General features: G+C 41.1%; 1 protein-coding gene across 5 annotated transcripts in view; it reads left to right on the forward strand.

Moving 5' to 3' along the window:
• The window catches only part of MAPRE2 (microtubule associated protein RP/EB family member 2), a 98,023-nt gene extending 79,975 nt beyond the window's left edge, over positions 1-18,048 (forward strand). For 3 of the 5 annotated variants that reach the window (XM_059466089.1, XM_059466098.1, XM_059466114.1), the window contains 3 exons: positions 5,479-5,618; positions 10,029-10,184; positions 15,092-18,048. In XM_059466089.1, coding sequence (XP_059322072.1) covers positions 5,479-5,618; positions 10,029-10,184; positions 15,092-15,163 — 368 coding nt within the window. In that variant the 3' untranslated portion in view covers positions 15,164-18,048. Of the gene's footprint in view, positions 1-5,478; positions 5,619-10,028; positions 10,185-14,880; positions 14,965-15,091 lie in introns of all 5 variants that reach the window. The other 2 variants (XM_059466106.1, XM_059466079.1) reach the window with 1 other exon arrangement.
• The last annotated feature ends 1,541 nt before the right edge of the window (positions 18,049-19,589 follow it).

Raw genomic sequence — 19,589 nt, forward strand, 5'->3', positions numbered from 1 at the left:
ATTTCTAGAGCAAATAGAGTTGTTGATTATTTTAAATAATAAATAAATATTGGTTATTTTAAATCTAGAGTACAGTCTTCATTTTTGATGAGGGGGGGAAAGGCTTTGGTTAGTTCTCTTCCATCAAATCTTGTATTAAAGACAAACTGAGGCAGTGAGGCCACCAGTAAAACCTTTTCATTTGACAGGTGGCCTCCACTGGATTTTCTCACTTGGATAGTTCTCTTGAAATTGTGAAAATTTCAAGTACTCACACACACTTCTCTTTGCCAGCTGTGTGGCAGAAAGGATGAATGCAGAGCTCACCAGGCTGTACTGGACCAGGAGCAGTGAAAGTTTGAGGAGCTGAGAGGACAGAAGGGTCCTGCCAGCCAGGGGAAGGCAGTGCCACAATATAATTAGGACAGCTGCACTGCAGCATTAGAATTCGGAGTTAAGTCAGATTTTGTCTGAGGTCATTTAATTCCCATTAAGTATCATTTGTGATTGCTTATTTCATTAAGTGTCCCTAAACTGAGCATTTGCTTGTGTCCTGGTGTAGCTACAATAATAAGAGTGTGTGAATATTAATTAATCTGCTGTTCTCACTCTCTTGGTTTAAGCGGGTGGAGGGTTTTTCTTCAGCTTGTGAAGAAATTACTGAGGCCTCTTGTTGGGTTTGGTTTTTCTCCTGTGGTATGAATCAGGAATATTCATTTTATGAAGTCCTTTAATTTGACTAAAATAGACTGTGAGTGATTCCCAAATTCCACTGAAGCAGTGGTTGTGTGGGCTCAGCCAAGTCTTGTGCTTGCTCAGGGCTTCCATTGCTCTCCACACTCTCCTTATGCACGTCCACACTGCATTCATGCACGTGTTTCCTTGAAATTTTGCATAAATATTTAATAGCATACTAATTACTCATATAGCTTCAAGGAAGATTTCTCTCTGAATGTTAAGTAGGTCTCTTGTTACAAGACTGTGCCTGTGATGTAAAGAGAACTGGAATTTGCAGCACAGCTTTTTTGTACCCAAAGCTGCACGGTGCCAAGAGCCACTGTTTTATGTTGCAGAAGTTTGCATCTGTTTGTAGAACTTAGGTATTTAGCAAAAAGAGTAGTGAAGCTGAAACTGTGTGGGATGCATTTAATTATGGGGTTTTTTAACAAAAAAATTAGTAATTGTTTCTGGAGTACCACAGATGGAAACCTCGAAATGCATTTCAAAGCTGGTTCATCTTAATTCAGTAAAAGAACAGAATAATTTGTCTTTCAATTGTGAATTGACTTTTCTCATCTCTGCTATTGTTATGTGGGCAGGTACAAGAAGTTATCCAGGTGCTAATTGAAACAGCTGCAATACTGTTTACAAAAATATTCTAATTGGAACCCTGCACTGACCTAAAATCAGAGCATGCTGTCACAGAAGTTCTCACAGAACAGTGGAGGTGGGAGGACACCTCTGAGATCATCCTGTCAAACTGTTCTGCTGAAAGCAGGGTCACCTTGAGCTGGTTGCCCAGGACCATATCCAGTCACATTTTGAGTATCTCTGAGGCTGGAAACTCCTCAACCTCTCTGTACAGTTTGTTCCAGTATTTGATAACCCTCAGAGTGAAGAAGTTTTTTCTTATGTTTGAATGGAATTTGTTGGGTTTCATTTTGTGCCCATTGCCTCCCATCCTTTAAGGACCGCTGAAAGGAGCCTGTTTCCTTCCTTCTTTGTACCTTCCCTTGAGGTGTAGATGAGATCCCCCTGAAGCCTCTCTTCTCCAGGCTGAACAGACAGAGCTTTCTGACCTGGCTTGTGTGTGAGGTGCCCCATCCCTTAGTCTTCGTTGCCCATTGTTGGACCCTCTCCAGTTCATCCATGTCTGTCCCGTCCTGGGGAGCCCTGAACTGAGCTGAGCATTCCTCATGGGCCTCTCCAGTGCTGACTGGAGGGGGAGCATCACCTCCCTCAGCCTGCTGATGGTGCTCTCCCAGTGCAGCCCAGCACTGCCTTCCTTGCTCAAGGGTGCTCTGCTGGCTCAAGTTCAGCTCAGTGCCCACCAGGACCCCCAAACCCTTTCCTGCCACAGTGCTTCCCAGTCTTTTGGCTGCCAGCATGTTTTGGGGCATGGGGACGTTCTTTTCCAGGGAAGGGCCCTACATTTCTGTGTGAACATCAACAGTAAGCTTGAAGAGGAATTAATAATGGCAAACGGTTATGTTGCAGATCACAATGCAATTCTCTCACTGATCAGGGAAAAGAGATGATTATTGGATACTTTTTACCTAAAATACCTGTATAAAATTTTGTGCTTTCTCAGAATGTGTAAATGGGTCATATATAAATATTTTCATGGAAGAAATTATGTTGGAAAGAATTTAATAATTATAAACTGCTTGGGTTATGTAGTCCCTCTGAGCAGTACATTAGGAGTTATTCCATTATTGCACTAATTGACTGCAAAACCATTGCTCAACACCAAGTCATTAAGTCTATCAAGATCTTTTGTCTCTCTTTAGATATCTGGCTGTTTCAAGTACTTTGCATTACTCCACCGACCAGCATCCTTTAATTATTTTATGAAATTAGGCTTCTGCTAGAATGGAAACTTACTTCTGGGCTGATTATAAAACTGATGCCTTAGAATAAATGTGCAGTAAAGCTTTTTTTTTTTCTTCCAGGAAATTTTAGATTAGAAATCCCTGAGCATTCTCTGTTGCAATTAAGCTTTATCCAGCTGTTGCTGATACTTCCTAGTAACTAGTTAACTGGTTTTTATCTGTGTTACTGAAATTGGAATATTGTGGTCATTTAAGAGCTGATCCTGAGCAGTGGAGCAAAAGTTGATTTCTTTTGATTTGTCTGGACTTTATTTAAAAAAAAAAAAAAAAAGCTTTATAAAGCTTAGTGGCACTTTGCTGTAGAAATCCAAAGGGCTTTGTTGTTTTCAAAGGAGGGCACAATACAATGCCAATGTCAGTGCTGCAGGCACTGGGGATGAGGCTTTCTCAGCTCTGGGAGGGCACCTCAGCTGCAAATTAGAGAGAATACCTGGGGATCAAATGTTTGTGCCTGCTCTTTCCTTAGCTCTCTCTGTGCCAACTTTAAAGCATTTACTTTTCAGTTGATGCCCTGAACCTGCATCTTGTAGTTGTAGAACACAATAAGAAGTAAATGTTGCTGCTTTGGTCATTAAACAACTTGTGACCCAGCTAGAATGCTAGACTCAAAGTGATTTTATTTCATGTGTGTGTTCTTATTGCATATTTTGACACTAGCTTACTTCTGTTCATCTGCTAATCCAAATGAAAATTATTTGAGAATGTTTTAGCAATCCTGCTCTAAACCGGCTGATTTTTACTTAGTTATAATATGGGCTGAACCTTGAAAGCATTGAGGGCAGAATGGTAGAGTTAGGCAATTTCAGAAAGAAAAATAACGGCAAAAGATCTTGGCATTATTAATGATTTTCAACAAATTATTTATTCTTTGCTGATCTAAGTATGATGTGAAAAAAGTCTCATTTCAGACATATACAAAACACTGAAGTTTCCCAACTTTAGCAAGTATCTGAAATCTGCTAGAGAAGAGTTTGTGTATGCAACAGACACGGAAGATGTTGGAGTCACCAGTTTCTAAAAGAAACAAAACAAAAACAAAAAACACTGAACAAAAGGGAAAAAAACCAACAACACAACCACGAAAAACCCCTGCCAGTATGCTTTTTTCCCCCCTTATCTGTCTTATATTAAAGAGCATCGAAAAGGAGGATGGCCGTCTTGCACAGAAATGTTTACACATGCTAACTGAATTATCATGTGGTTTGTTTGTGTTCTGTTGGCTTTAGGTGACCCAGTTAATACAGAGTTATCCATAGGGATGGGAGGAGATTCTTGCTACAGAGGGAGGCCTGTGACTAAATCAGGAAAGCTTAAGCTTGATTAAATAACCCATTGCTGCTCTCCTTGCCATCACTTGCCAGCTCCTCCAATGAACCACTGTCACAGTTCTGGGTCAGTGAGACTCTGTGAGCTCCACAGTCTGGGCACATGCATGGCCCCACAGGCTGTCTCTGCCTCTCCCTGCCTCCTTGCCGTTTCTTCCTAGTAATGGCTTTTTTTAATACATTGGTTTTACAAAGAATTGCTTTATTAAAGCATTGTCTGACACTGGGGATACGTTGTGGAAATGACAACTTAGAACAATTTGTGGTGTGCCATAAATCAAGTAATCCTATGGGAGGAGCAGCTGGTGAGGTGTGGGGTAGAGGGTGGCTGCTGAGAAAGCCTGGGCAAAATCCCTGTGGAAGTGGTGAGCAGCAAGCTCAGAGCCCAGCTGGGAGCTGGGTGCCTGCTGGACCAGGGCTGTCTCCTGTGTGGCTCAGGGTTCAGAACTGACAGCATCTGATGGTGGAGGATGGCGTGGAGCCTGTCAGCGCGTTTGGATGGCTGTGTTTTGCTCACTGTAGGAATCAGTGATGAACATGGGTGCTGCTGAGCAGGACCTCTGATTCACATGCCTGCCTGCTTAATAAATCAGAGGCCAGAGAGAGGCTGAGTTTCTGTTTTGTCTCCTTAACCAAACCAGTATCAGATGTCCCTCCAGTGCATCTCAAGTTTATTCCTTGTTGGAGGGAACAAAGAAAAGGCTGAGGCATAGTGCAGTGCTGGGGGAGAGCTGTGAGCCAGGCCCTCGTGTTTGGGCTCAGTGACTGTAAGGAGCACCCAGCATGAAGAGAGGAAAGATGGAGAGGCAGAGCAAGGCGTGAGGAGCTGCCTGGGAGGTTCCTGTGAAGGCACTGCAAACCCTTTCACACAACTGTTGCTCTGCTTGGGCATTTATGTGCCAAGTTATTGTGGAAAAAGAGTCATGCACTCATTACTGAGTGCGCACTCATTACTTGCCATTTTTGCTGGTGAAGATGTTGCTCTATATTCTGGCAGCTTTGCAGCACAAGTAATTAAAAAGAAATAGGAAAACTTAAGGATATCAAAATACATCTTCTGGTCACTGTGGCCAACTGTGAGTTCACCAATGGGTTTAATTCTGCTCTGAGTTTTAATGCTCTTGTCTCGGAGTGGTTTACATTTGAAAATTAAAAAAGCACAGAGGCAGTTTAGCTGACTTTATTTCAGCTCTTTCTCCGGGGAAATTGAGGATAGCTGGATATGTTAAGTAATGGGGTGGGGGAATGCTCTCTTAACAGCATATTTTTTTGAGCTGAAAGCTGCTCAGATCTAAGGGAACTTTTTATTCCTGGTGTGATGTTGTTTATTTTGGTTTTAGAGTTGCCTCACTCTCAGTAGCAGACTCAGATTGATAGGAAATGTGGTTTTTCCTTTCCCAAGGCATAACAGCAGTGGAATTTCATCTACTGTCACCTTGAAGTAAGAGAAAGGATGGATGGCTGTAAAATCAATTCTTGTGTTTCAGTACCAGATTAATAGGAATGCATTTATTACAGAGATCAATCCTGTTTAATGTTTACTTATTTACTGTGTTTTTCAGGTGCTGCTAAATCCAGTCCAGCTTCTAAACCAGGATCAACACCTTCTCGCCCATCTTCAGCAAAAAAAGCTACACCAAGCAGCTCAGCATCCAAATCAGATAAAGATTTGGAAACTCAAGTCATACAGCTCAGTGAACAGGTAAATTTGCTTTAGGCACAAAAGTAGATGCATTCATTGTCACAGGCAGGCATGAAATCTAATATTGTCTTCTGATGAATTATGCTCTTCAGAATTACAAAGGGACAAAAAGTGGAAATAGTTCAGCTGGAAAGAAATAAAAAAAAGGAAGAGATTTATTGTGAAAAATAATGTCTGGCAGAGATGACTGATTTTTGCCAGTATTTTTAAATTATGATCTTAGGAGTGACGGGTAAGTCTTGCTGAAGCATGGTAATTTTATTACATGTTGAAATATATCTTTTATTTCACCTGGATAGGAAAAATCCAAATAGTGTCTTTGCTCTTGTGTATTACTAATTTGAAATAAATCATTTAATGTTCCCCTGTGGAGAAAACAAGCCTGTTTGTCATACCAAGGTGTTAAGAGATTTGCAGTTAAAGTGAGACTAGAGCATTGTGCTCTGCTTTCTGTAAGGAAAGTGTTAAAGATGCTAACACACTATTTTCATTTAAAAATGCAATCTACCTTTCTGAGAATACTTAGTTATATTATAAATAATGTTTTGTGATATAATTGAAAAAAATTCAGAAATTCTGTAATGTTAGGAATGTAAGGGCTTCACTTTTGTTTATGCTCTGGAGCTTTATACCATTCTCTCATTTCTGAACTGCAAGAGTGTCTGCACTGGACAAGAATAAATACCTGCATCTGGCTTGAGACTGTGCTGTCAGAATGGTGTGAATGCCACTACTATATATGAGGCCTGAGCCCTATATTTGTCCTTGCTGAGGGAAAATGGAAAGGAAAAAACTTGTATTTTAGAGCTCCTGGCAGCTGCATTCAGGAAGCAGTCATTATTCTGGATCAAGTATAATTTTCCACAGTTAAAGGCATTTCAGCTTCAGACTTGCATTGACCTGAGCAGCAATGATTTCAGTTTGCTGGGGCACTGTTTGCATGTTTTTGATGAGCTGTGCTCTGAAAGGTGGTGGATGGATTGCCACATCCCAGACATGGTGTTCTGTGGATTCAGGGTATCATTCTGAGCAGCAGAGAGCACAATGGGATCCTCCTGCTTTCCAAATGGGCTCTAGATTGTTGCTGGAACAGAAAAGTTTTTAAATGTTGCACAAGGAATGGATGTATATATTTTTTATGGAATCCTTTTTTTTTAATCAGTGTCGAGCAGAGTTCAAATGTCAACTTAATGCAACTTAAACCACAACATTTGTACTGAGAAGTCAGAATGTGTTTGCTTCAGGAGGAAGAGTTGGTTGGCATCTGAGCAACATAGAAACATTTGATCTTTACTGAAACAGTCACTATCACATCCACTGCTAACATATTCCTAGCACATTCCATGTGTGAAAACCTTAAGCTTTATATACAAATAACCCTGAAGGAAAACATGACTTCCCCCATCACCAAAGAGAAGAAGAAATTTTGAGCATATGAAAAACTGATTCCTTAATAGCTAGTTTTTAAGAGACATCATCTAGCTAGAATGGTCTGGAAGCCTTTTTTTCTTAATGCTGACAGCATTTGGTATCTCATTTCCCACTAATGGATACTTGTAAACCATGGCTGTGTTACACGAGCCAAAAAAGCTATGCTGCAAGCAGCTCTGAGCCAGGTTTTCCTGACCCCCCAGTGTGAGCATGCTGCAAGAGCCAAATTGCCTGGTTTTTACTACTCTGCAGCAGTTGTGGAGATGAGGCAGCAGCCACCATTACGGTGTTTGTGTTTCTGTGTTGATTATAAGTAAGAAGTGCTGAATTGTGTCCTGGATATCTGAGTCCTATGTGGCTCTAATTGTTTTTTCATTCCTTTCATGGACAGCAGTTGAGGGAGATGGAAACACCTGAACTTCCATGCAATTGGTAGCAGAAAAGTTTAATCAGTAGGGATGTCTGTACACTATGTTTTGCCATAGTGTAGCTTAATGAGCTATTTGTAATAATTGTAAGCATCCCTAACATTTGCCAGTTAATGGCTCCCTACAATCTTAAAGTTTCATTTAAAATCATCTTCAAACTATGATTGAAGCCAGTAAATTAAACTCCAAAATTAAATTCCAAGTAGTGTCACTGTGCACTGGAACTTGATTACCCACAGCATTGAAATGACTCTCTCCCGAAGAGTGTCTGAGTGCAGCTGAGGTGACAACACAAACCAGGGGCTGTTGCAGACAGAGAGGGACTTTTACAGGTGGAGAATGGTCCCAGGAACTATTAGCTGTGTGCTGGTATACATGTAGTTTCTGAAAGCAGCATCACTGTGTCTTTTTGCCTACAGTTGGGCCTAATCTGCAGCCTGGCTCTGCAGCCCTGTGAGTATTCATGGTACCAGTGAGTGCCAGCAGAGAAAAGTCCAGTCAGTAGGAACTGCTGCCTTTGCACCCATTACCTGGGCTGCAGAGGGGTGCTTTCAGTCCAGAAATAGAGCATGGGAGCTGACATGATCTGTTCCTCAAGTGTCAGCCTTCTGGCATGCTTATGGAAGGGAAAAGTAGTATGCAGATATGCAAAGTGTCTGAGGAAATATGGATTCACATGGCACACACAGGTAGCTGGAGCTGAAGGGAAGCATATCTAGTTGGGTTATAGCAATGTTTACTATATACACTAGTTAATTAAGTCTGTGCACATGTACATACTTTAATGATTTTATTTCTTTAAACAGCATGAATGTGAGAGAATGAAAACAGGAGAATGTCTTCATAGTAAATAGGTCAGAAGGGGAGATAGTCTCAGCTATTAGCTGCCAGTTTTTCAGCTGAAGTTCATTGTTTTCCCAAGCTCTAGCAAGCACAGGGCAAGAGATCTGGAAGCAGTTACATTCTTATTCTGGCTGGATTCAGGCATTGCTCTCAAGCAATATGCTGTGGCAGTTCCAGAAGGCACATCCTAAGTATGAGGTTTTCATCTGTAGACCAGAATATTGTAAACTCTTGCTTCATTTTGCTATTCCTACTTTTGTAATAAAATAGTTAATTTTAAGGTGACTGGTCATTATATCCATAATGGATTCAAACTGTCAAGAAAGACTTGAGTGTCACACTTAGACAGCTGGTCAGAAATGAATTCGTGCATAAATGAGGTGCCCTGAGATCCTGCTCTGGTAACAGGTCAGTTCTGCTGCTTGATGCCTTTGAGAGTGCAATCAAAGGTAAGAAAAAGGCATCCCTTGCTCAGCAGTCATGGAAAAACAAACTGAAAGGATTTAGTAGGCTATCAAAGCATTGTTTGAACTCTCCTGGTATTTTTACTAGTGAAGAAAATAAATTAACTTGCAGTAGAACTGGCAACACAGAAGTTTCTATTAAATTGTATTAGTTCACTGAAATGTAGTCTGATATGATTTAATTTATTTAGCATGTTTTATTTAAAAAATCATTTGTATAATTGCAGGATTTAAAATGTGAATGTTTGGTTGTAATTGGATGTGATTGTGGTCAATGTGTTTACTGTAGACAGCTTTATCTGTGATTATTTCTGTTGGTTTTTATGCTGCTGTCCTCTGAATTTCTGAGCCACTTAGATGTTCTCCTGATTGTGTATACCCCATTAGACAGAAGTTTATATGTTATGCTCCCACAAAACCTCTCTTTTTAAAATATATAGGTATGAAACTATATTACAGCATCTGTTGCGATTTATCCAAAGCCTAATCATTAACAGCTACATTGCCCATGAATTATTTGCAGCAGTCCTAGTGGTGAAATTGAGGCTGACAGTGTAGCTTGAAGACTCTTGTGAACAAGGTTGCAAGGAGAAAGGTACTTGGCATTTGAGAGAATTTGTTGGTAGAAACAGCACATCAGTCAGAGCAGGTAGCCCGTGGTGCACCCAGCCATGGCAGCAGAGCTGAAAGACAGGTTTGGAAAATGTGGTAAGTGAGGAGGCAGAACAGTAGAGGTGACAACCAGCGCAGCAATAGCAGATTTGTAACTTGAGGACCTTTTCATTTCCTAACTAGACTATTTCCCTCCTCTGCTAGTTCAATGTATTTTTAGGCAAGGAGACATTGTAGATTTCCCAACAACTACACATTTGTCCAGGCAAAATAATGCAAGTTCTGAGCTGAAAGTTTTAGTAATTACCACTACATGACATTTCTGGCAATCCTGTTAGGAGACATGGCTTTCCTGATTTCCTCACTGCTGCTTTGAGCTTCAGTTTAAAAGAGTGCTGAGAAAATTGAACTTTAGGGATCAAGGTTAGGATGTATCCAGAGGAGTAGTGGGGGAGCCTGATTCTCTGTGGGGTAAGGTTCAATTTAGCACTGCAGAAAGAAAACTGGACTTCATTTCAAGCTATAAAATCAAATATGTATTTAAGATTGTTTCACATACAAAATTTTAGACTGTGTTCTTTTGTCTGTAGTGCACCTCAAAACTGATGGATCATGTCTTGGTTTCTATGCAGGTACATTCATTAAAACTTGCACTTGAAGGTGTGGAGAAGGAAAGGGATTTCTACTTTGGCAAATTAAGGGAGATTGAACTTCTCTGCCAAGAACATGGGGGAGAGAATGACCTTGTCAATCGGCTAATGGAAGTCCTTTATGCTTCAGATGAACACGTAAGTTGAAGCTTAATGGGTTTTATCTCAACAAAAAAAGCTTAATTGCATAAAATTTTATTGGTGTAGTATTGGGTCATATCCTGTATTTAGAACTGCAGCTAGAATTCCTGTGACTCCTCTGCAAAAAGGAGGTTTGCATTGAAATTGCAAACAACAGGCTTTTTAGCTTGAGGAGAGGATTCAGGAGGTTTGTTGCTTTTCACTGCTTCAGTGTAGGCTTGGTATTCTGGGTTTGCTGAGCTTTATCTAAAAGGGGAGTGTCTCTTTCTCAATTTTAAATTGATTTCATATGTTACTGAGCCTGTATTGTTTTTTTCATCTTCCCCCTATGTGCATGAAGTCTTTTACTCATGTCCTTTAGTGTGTTGAAAATCACAAACGTTCTGGCAGAGATGCTGTTTGCTGTCTACAGCTGTGAACCTTCTCTGGCCCATGTGTTGGAATATGTTTGGTGCAGGTTGCCAAGTACATAATTATATCTACAAGGATAATGCACTTTAGCATTTTTTATCCTGTTGCTATAGGCAAAATTCTTCCTTATGCAAACCAAATAATCCTCTATTAGCAAAATTTCAGAAGTGTATTGTCTGCAAGATTAAGCAAGAATCTCATTGCATCGTAGACTTAATGTTGTAGACACTGAACAAAGCAAGAAGCTGCAAAGGGTGCTGGTTAAATTCCTCAGAGACATTCAGGGATAATGATTCAGTGGAGATTTAGCTGAACTACTCCCATTCATGTTAACTAAATCCCTGTATGGATTGTACTGACAATTGACCCTTCAGGCACCAGTGGAGGAAGGCTTTGGCTCCAGAGTGTACAAGCACCAACTTAATCCCTTGGCAGCACTGTGGTACCATAGGCTGTTCTTACATCTGCTCTCAGAAAGCTGTTGCAGCAGCAGTCAGCTGACTTAGTTTTATATCAAAACTAGTGCTGGAGGAACTACTAATTCAACAAACTTTGTCTAAAAGAGGCCAATGTAGGGCCTAAGTGTTTGAAAATTAGGTGCAAGAGAACCTCAAGTTTGAAGCTAACAGGTGCCACTGCTCAGATGAGAAGTGACAAGGGAAAGAGGATTTGTTCAGCAGTGCAGAGCGAGTGCTAGAGAGTAAAAGGAGGAGGAAACCATTATTTTCATAGGAATAAACAATAAGACAAATTTGCCAGGCATGTGATAACAGGGTAAAAGTGTTACATATATATAGTGGTCAAGGAAAATGTCTTCTGGATTCAAGAGCAGTGATTTATTTATAAAGCAAAGCCATAAAAATCCCTCTTCTCCCCATACCCCTACCACATCTATCTGTCTCTTGGCTTAAATAGCAGAGTGATTCTACATCAAGGAATGCATTTGTTGCTTTTCCTTCTACAGTTTTCCTTACTGGCAGAACACATTACAAAATGTTCTACTTCAGTTCATTTCCCAGTGTTTTATCTGCTTCTTCCCTCCAAGCCTCTCTCTGCTGAAATCATCATCCATGCCTGCATGGAACTACATACAACTGTGCTTTCATCTAAAATGTGGTTGCTGTTGGAGACTGGGTGTGTCGCTGCAGCAGGAGGGCACTGCTCCTCCAGAGAGGAATGCAAAATTCCTCACACAATTTTTTTGCTCCTTTTGGTGGGAGACTTGATCTCCTCAGCTTAACAGATGGACTGTGACTTGCTGAGGAAAGACCCAAATGCTTTAGCACTAAGCCAAAGACTGTAGCTTAGTGCTGATTCAGATCCTGCCTGCTTTTTGGTTTTGGACTTCACTCTCTTATTGCCCTGCTTTGCCCTTCAGATCTGTTTTTTTTTTCTCTCTGCCTCTGTAATGAATTTGTCCTAAGTTAAATTCTTTATCTTGCAGTATTTTGCAGGTTAATCCCTTGGTAAGAGCAGTTAGGCTTTCTTAGTCAGGCCATGAGGCTGTTAGGTGAATTGTGTGCAGAATGATTCAAAATGCAAGTATAGATTTCAGTCCCTCAAATAATCATTTCCCAGGTGTTTGATTATTGTAGTATTGCATTGAAGAGATTTTGATCAGGTTCATGTCTTGGGGTGGGAAGTGGGGCAATTATTTTTCTCAGAATTTCAGTTTATAGTGTAGTTTCAGTCATGTCACCTCCTTAGCTTCTGTTTTGCTTAATTCAGTAAGAACTAATTTTTTAAGACTAAACATTTTCTTTTTTCTTTTTTTTTTCCTTCATTTTGGTGAGTTTGAGCAGTGCAAATATCAATCCAGTTGGTTCCTTATCTTTAGAGCCTTTCTTCTCTTTTCCCTATTATGGTTCTGCTTAAACCTCATCATTATGTCTCTGCTTAGTCAAGAAGGATATCATATCTTCTACATGTCATTTAACATTTGTCTGATCAGTCTGTAGACCTTTGTAATTTTTAATCATGAATTGGTCATCTGTAATCCTACTCCTTCATCAAAAACATCAAAGTTGCCAGAGAACAATGAGGGGTGGAGAGATGTGCCCCCTACTTTTCAAGCTCTCAGTGTGTAAAGCACTTGGTCACTTAGAAAAGCTTTTGCTTTCCTGCACAGGCTCTTGTGGTTCAGTTCATGTAGAAGTTGGGAGAATTGCTCATGTTGGGTATTTCACTTTCTCTGCTCAGTTTCCAAGAGCAATTGCTCGACATGCAGCTGGTTTGGTGACTTTCTGCTCTAGCAGCTTCTATATCTGCTGCTACTTTTGGAAAAGGCCCCACCTCCCCAACACCAGGTTTTCATAGTCTAACTCTTCAGTCTACAGGCACACCTGAATAGCTTGAGGCAGATAGATCTAAGGGTCAAAAGAGACCATCTCTCAACTAGGGAGACAGAGATGACCATGGTCATGTGGCTCAAGCCAGAAATAAATGCTCTAAATAGATCTTCCACTACTTTCCTTATTAGGGGGTGCTGTTCAATGAGATTCCACAGTCCCAATGTAATTGGACTCTTATGGTTCCCATTTCATGTATTTATACAAGCTGTACATACTGAAAAACATGCCCCAAGTCTCAAAACAACTTCTGAGGTAGTTTACATTATAAGGTTCACTATTTCCATCAAAGATAAACCTGGCAAAGTAGGAGCCACCACTCCTCTTCAGAGCTATGGAGTAGATTCCACTCCCTGTGCTTAGAAGCTTTTCCCATTGTAAAGATGAGAGGAAAGCACGTACATGACCCATAAAGTCTGCACAAGTGGGCTTTCTGACAGTGCATCTCATCACCCACAGCCTGTGGAACATGTGCATTCCAGAGCAGGTCACCTCAGCACAGAAGGAGGGTCAGGACAGATGGGGTTAAGGCAGCATCACTCACTGCAGCTAAAGAAGCCTCAGTTTTCTCACCCCGCAGGGCAGGGTCACGTTCTCCCAGCTGTCAGCTCCTCCCTGTGAACCTCCTGTTCTCTGCACATCCTGCACCCTTGCAGCCCATCACAGGAGCTGCAGTTTTTAGGTACTGCTCACAAAACTGTTGTGACATGATGTACCTACTGTGTGTAATAAGGGCATCATTTCCCCCAAGGGGCCAAAACGTGCTTAACTTCAGCTGTCCTGACTGATGTGTGACTTCTATCTGAAAATGGCACCTGAGTGATAGAAAGCTTGCTTTCATTTGAAATTGGGCTGTTCCAAATGTTAGGAACCTTATTCTGCTTTTGCCCTTAGATAAGTATTTTACTGCCAGAAGGGAATTAGTTTGTTTCATAAGCTGCTCTGACTATTCTGGGGAAACTAAAATTATGGCCTTCTTTTTCTTTTGATTTTGCCTCAAATTTGAAAACTTAGCAGTAGCAATTTGTTAAAGTTTGTTGTTCAAGCCACTTGCTTCTAACAAAAGTTAGGGAGCCAGTCAAGTTCTGCAGAGGTAGCCCACTGGGGATGCTGGATTTTGAATGGCAGCTCAGTGTGCTGGAAAAGTGTTTTCCTTTGGAACTGCCTAGGGCAGAGCAGTACTAATGCAGGGCAGAGCATACACAAGAAGGATCTCTTCAGTGAACTGTGCTGTGGAAGGATGGAAAGCACTTGAGAGGAAAGCTGTAAATGCAGCTGTGCTTAATAGCAGTCCAGAAGGGATGCTCTAAAAGTCAGCCAGACTTTTTGAGCTCAGATAACATTGAGGTCAACTCAGGATACTAGGCCTGCTGCCTGTAATTGAAAAGTTGTTCAAAACTGGTGTCACCTGCAGCAAGGATACAGCCTTTCCTTGTGTCAGGGATTCATCTTCCAGTGGGAATGTATATTCAGAGAGACAGCTTTGGATAATACTGAGCATAAAAACAATGGGAAATGATTACTTAGTAATTAGTGCTTTTTACAGTAGCTCTATAAGTCAGTGAATATGGGGCTCTTCCCCTCAGGCTTCCCAAGAAAATGTGTTTGCAAGTCTATGGGATTGGCATGGGAAAAGTAAAAATTTTGGGAAAGTAATACTCCTGACCTCAAAAAGGAGACTGTGTTGAATTTTTCAAGCAGGTGATAGTGAAAGTGTCTTGTCAATTTAGTGATCTAAACCTTGAGAGAAGGTTGTGTGAAAACTACAGCAGGCAGGTTCAGAAAACCTTGGACAAGCTGAAAATGGGCAGATATAAGGATGCTGTGGTACAGGATCTAAATGTTGGCATATCACTGTCTAACTGTTCAAAGTGTTCGTTCACTCACCAGAACAGATAACAGATAGCAATGTTGAAAGCTGACTTTTCTTCTAGGGAATTACCAGTACTGCATATGCCTCAATTAGAAGTACAGAAAGTACATTTCAATATAATTTTATGAGATGCTGCTTTCCTCAGGTAACAGCTCATTTTGTACTTCCTTGCATGAAAATTAAGTTTTATGCTACAGTGAGCACCACGGGGCAAGATTACATGAGGAATGCTTTCTACTGAAGAGTGTTTTGGGATCTTTTTCTCCCTACAGGAGAGCCACACAGATGAGCATGAAGGTGAAGAGCAAGTCCATGAACAGCCCCAGCAGCAGGATGAGTACTGACTCACGCAGCATCTCTGACAATTTTCGTTTTGTGTGAGAACTTTCTTCTGGAGAATGGAACATGTGCGGCCTCAAACTTGAAATCAGTTCACTCCCAGTCTGCCATTAACATTTATGTACCATAGTGAGTGCCAGCCAACCACTGCATTCTGTACCAATACTTTGCCAAGATGCATTTGCAGGCGTCTTCTTTCAGTGTATCTTCCCAAGAGGTTGTAGGGCTACATCACCTACTGTACACCACTGCAACGTCACCACTTGGCTGCTTGAGATTTGTTCTGCTCTTTAAAAATATATATATTTATTTTTTTTCTTTTTCGTCTTAAGTATGATACACTTGTAACTTGTTCTAACATATTTATATTGGCATTTTGTGTGGCAAGGAGTTCTGTACCACTAGCTGTGTCTCTCACTTTGTGGTGCTTTTGCATTTTCTAGTACATCTGCCTTGGGGCATCGATTTGGCCAAACAGTTGAAATAAAGGGATACAGTGGATGTCATACTCAAGCCATAACAATGAGGTTGTGTTGTGGAGGAAAACGCTTGTGTTGCTCACATTTATTCCTTTCCTGCCTTCACAAAGCGAAGGCAGAGCATCTGTTTCACTGGGAGATTTAAACCCCTGTTAGGAAGCTTGTTAGAAAGCTGCATGGTATGTTTTTTGGCTGATTTCTGGAGGAACAGATATCCACCTAAGCTTTTTGAAAACCCTCCCAGTTTCCTAACTAGTCAATAGACATTTCCCAGCTTTTCTTCCTTTCTGAGGAATCCAGTCCCAGCCTCCAGCTGCAGCTCTACCTCCGCAGAGCTCAGTGCTGAGGGAGGAGAGAAATCTCCTTGACACAAGTGTAGCTGCAGGACACAGTCTGTACCATCATCCTTGGCTTCCCACTTCTCAGAAAAGGAGAAAGTAGGCCACACATTTCTTTCCACTTTCCTTCCCCCTTCCACTGCCCCAGCCATACAAGCCTAGAAGACAGAAATTTGGTCACTAGTGCAAAGTATGGGGGGAAGCAGCAACAGCACTGGCCCCGAACCGTACCCCAAACTCCCCTGTCAGTGGATGGTGGACACTTCACAAGTTTAAGGCTGCTTGTAAAGCATGGAGAAGCAGTGAGGAGTCCTCCTGGAGACAGGGCACACATTAGGGGAGACCATCTGACTGAGGGTACAGAGCTGGTTCTGCTCTCGGCTGGCCTTCCTCCTTTAAGGCCAGTGTGGTGCAGAACCATGTGTGCACTGGAGATTCTGCAGTGGGAGCATTCCCTTCCAGTGTGGTCCCATGGCCCTGTTCTAAATGATGGTATTTTATAAGGAGAGGTATATTGAGGTATAAAAAGCATTCCTTGTTCTTCTCCTACCACTGCACATTGTAGTCTCTCTGGTTATTTAATGCCTGGTATTCTTGGTCTCTCACTTCATTTTCTGAGTTCTGGTTTGCTGTGCTGATTTAGCAGGTATGTGGAAGTCCCATGCCAATTGGCATTCACTGAAAAACTCCACAGCCTATTGGACAGCTAAATCATTTTAGGTGTTTGTAGGCTTCTAAAGCATTAGGTCCCCAGCTATACTTCCACAGAAAGGTTTCCAACACATCAGCCCTCAGGCACACACACATGCACATGCAGTTTTCCATTCCTAATCAATCTTCTGCAGCTAAGTGGCTCTTAGTTAAATGTGAGAACCCTGCTGTTGTGTTTCACCACCAACAATATATAAAATGCTGTTGAGCACCAGAACAGGTATTTCCAGTTCCTTGATCCTCCCCCTGCACAGCAGAAGAGTTTCTGGACCCTGCAGGCTGAAGTTTTCCCAGCCCTGCACCCAGTATTGACCTCACATCCTACCCAGTGATGAAATCAAACTACTGCACTCTGCAGGCCAGCGCTTTCCTCTCCCTTCTCAATTGGTTACAAATAAGGTCTGGTTTATAAAATTGTGTTTTGGACAAAGTAATTATTTCCAAGAATCACCACAAATGGGGGAATTGTCATTTTTGTTGTATTTGTGTTTATTAGAACATATGTATTTATTACAATTGTCATTGTAATAAACAGTAGTTCTTCATAATACTGTTGAAGAGCAGTTACTAATTTTTTTTCCAGACTCCAGAATGTCCTTTAACCTTTATGGGATCTCTGAATGGGGCAAGGAGTTTGGGATCAGGCTACAAACTTAATTTCATCAGCATGTCTCTGTATACTGGAGTTCTGCCAATCCTCAAGCAGGTGCGTGGAGAGCATTTCAAGGGAAAACAGTTTTCTGAAGGTGCAAATGGTTAGGGTTGCTGAGCTCCCCTGACAGTTCATAGCCAGGCTGTTGTGCCTCTCTTCTTCTCTCTCTTTTGAAGCACATATGAAAAAAAAATTTTAAAAAAGCTGAACTTTGTTTCCTGAAAATTCCTTGCATCCTGTTTCTGATCTGAGGACCATAGCCCTGTCACTGCTTGTATCAAGGGTGGAGTGACTGATGTAGGGAGCCAGGGCAGTGAAATTCTTTGGGGGCACCAGAAATGTGGCTGTGCTGAGGGGAGAGCAGTGTTCTGAAAGGGGAAAGAGTTGTCCTTCCCCCCCACCCCCTGTGAGTAACCCATTATTCTGTTATGGTTTTAATATGCATTTGTAATTACCTTTACTAAATAGCACACCATAAAGCTTTGGTTATATATTAAATGTAAACTGAAAGGAATGTAAACATATGTATTGTTAATTATAAATAGATAAGTAATGGCATAATAGATACAAAAAAGTCTTATTCAGATGTATCAGTCATTTTACATTATCCACAAACTGTCGCATGATAGAGTAGATTTTTGTCTGAATATGTGAATAACTTGACTTGCGTTTATCTTTTTACATATTTAATAAAAAAATATATGTTAAAATCTGTCCAGCTCTAGAGACTATTCAGAACATTCTAAAAAAATAATTTTCTGGATTAAGTGCATATTTTTGATTCATCAGGGGCTGCATATGGGAGCAGGAAGAAAAAGGCAGCTGCTTTAAAAACCCAGAAGTCCACTTATGCTGTGTGTGTGGATAGCATCTGTTTCCCCAAGAGCTCAGCAACTGTATTCCCTTTTATAAATCAAACCAGAAAATCCATGTATGCATGTATGTGCATGTAAACAGCACATTTTTTCTTTATGGTAAATGCATATTCAGATTTTGGAGTGCTAACTCCCTTGGGTATCAGTCTGAAGTAAAACTGGCAGCAGCCAGGAGGCAAAGAGAGCACTACAGAAAGGTACCCAAGCTCCCAGTGGGCTTCCTCGCAGGCCAGGTATTCAGGGATGAATCTTCAATGCAGTACCTAAAAGCCACCTAGATTTTAGATTAAAGTATGAGGGTTTTTTGGGAGAGAAGGGGGAAAATTCATTGCAGTTCTCACAGCTCTGGTCTTTTGTAGCTGCAGTAGTTGCTGCTCAAGCACAGGAGCTCTGAGCCTTGGATCGGGACCCTTTTCCTCTGTCCTGTTGTGAGCCACCAGCCTGCATCCCACTGCTCCAGGTATCCCTGGCCTCTGACAAAGGAGGGGAGGACAAAGCAGAGACCAGAGAAGCCATTTCCAACCCAGGTGTTCAAACCTGGGAGAGCAGCTCTTGTTTAGCTGCTTTTCATAAGACCAGGAGGAAGGCATCTCCTGGGGTTAGTGCAACTGCTCCGAAGCATAAAAAAAATATATTTTCCAATTCAGGTAGTCGAAAACTTTCTGCCATAATGTGACCCAAAAAATGTATTGTTAGACTGTTAGGTCATCTACATACCTGACTTTGCAAAATAAATCTGTGACCATACAGCCCTATGAGCAAAAGCATTTTTCTTCCTATTCATTGAACCAGTTGTCATCTATGACAGCTAATAATTCAATAGACACACTGTGCAATACATGATCTCTTTTTATACTTGTCTTTATACAGATTGTAGTGATAAATTGCTTTAAAGAGGAAAAAGAAAGTTATTTGCCATGTTTTCATGTAGAAGGTGAAAAAACTGGCTGGAGATTAATGCCCTTTAAAAGTGATACTCAGTTTCTCTCTAGTAAGGTACAAGTGCAGGTTGTGGTAGTTCAAGTTTTATAATTTCATTTAATGAATATTTCAAATACTCCATTCCAGTGCATCAGATTGCACTGCTTCTGTGACCCTTATTTCCCGCTGTTTCCTAAATAAGTGCAAGACATGGAAAAAGAAAGCCTGTCAACATAGTTTCTCCTTATGACCACATTCAATTTGGAGTTATTTTTGTTTATTATTTCCCAATTTTTTCCTCACCAGAGTTTCCTCAGTGCTTGTGATGGAAAGGTGAAATACAAAGTGCCCTTAAAAAGCAGGTGGGACTTTTGTAGCAGCGTATCAGGTATGGATGTAGTATTTAACTTCATCAAATGTTGAGACTGCTGGGTGTGTGCAGCAACATCAAACTC

This window comes from Ammospiza nelsoni, chromosome 1, assembly GCF_027579445.1.
Source record: "Ammospiza nelsoni isolate bAmmNel1 chromosome 1, bAmmNel1.pri, whole genome shotgun sequence".
Classification (NCBI taxonomy): Eukaryota; Metazoa; Chordata; class Aves; order Passeriformes; family Passerellidae; genus Ammospiza; species Ammospiza nelsoni.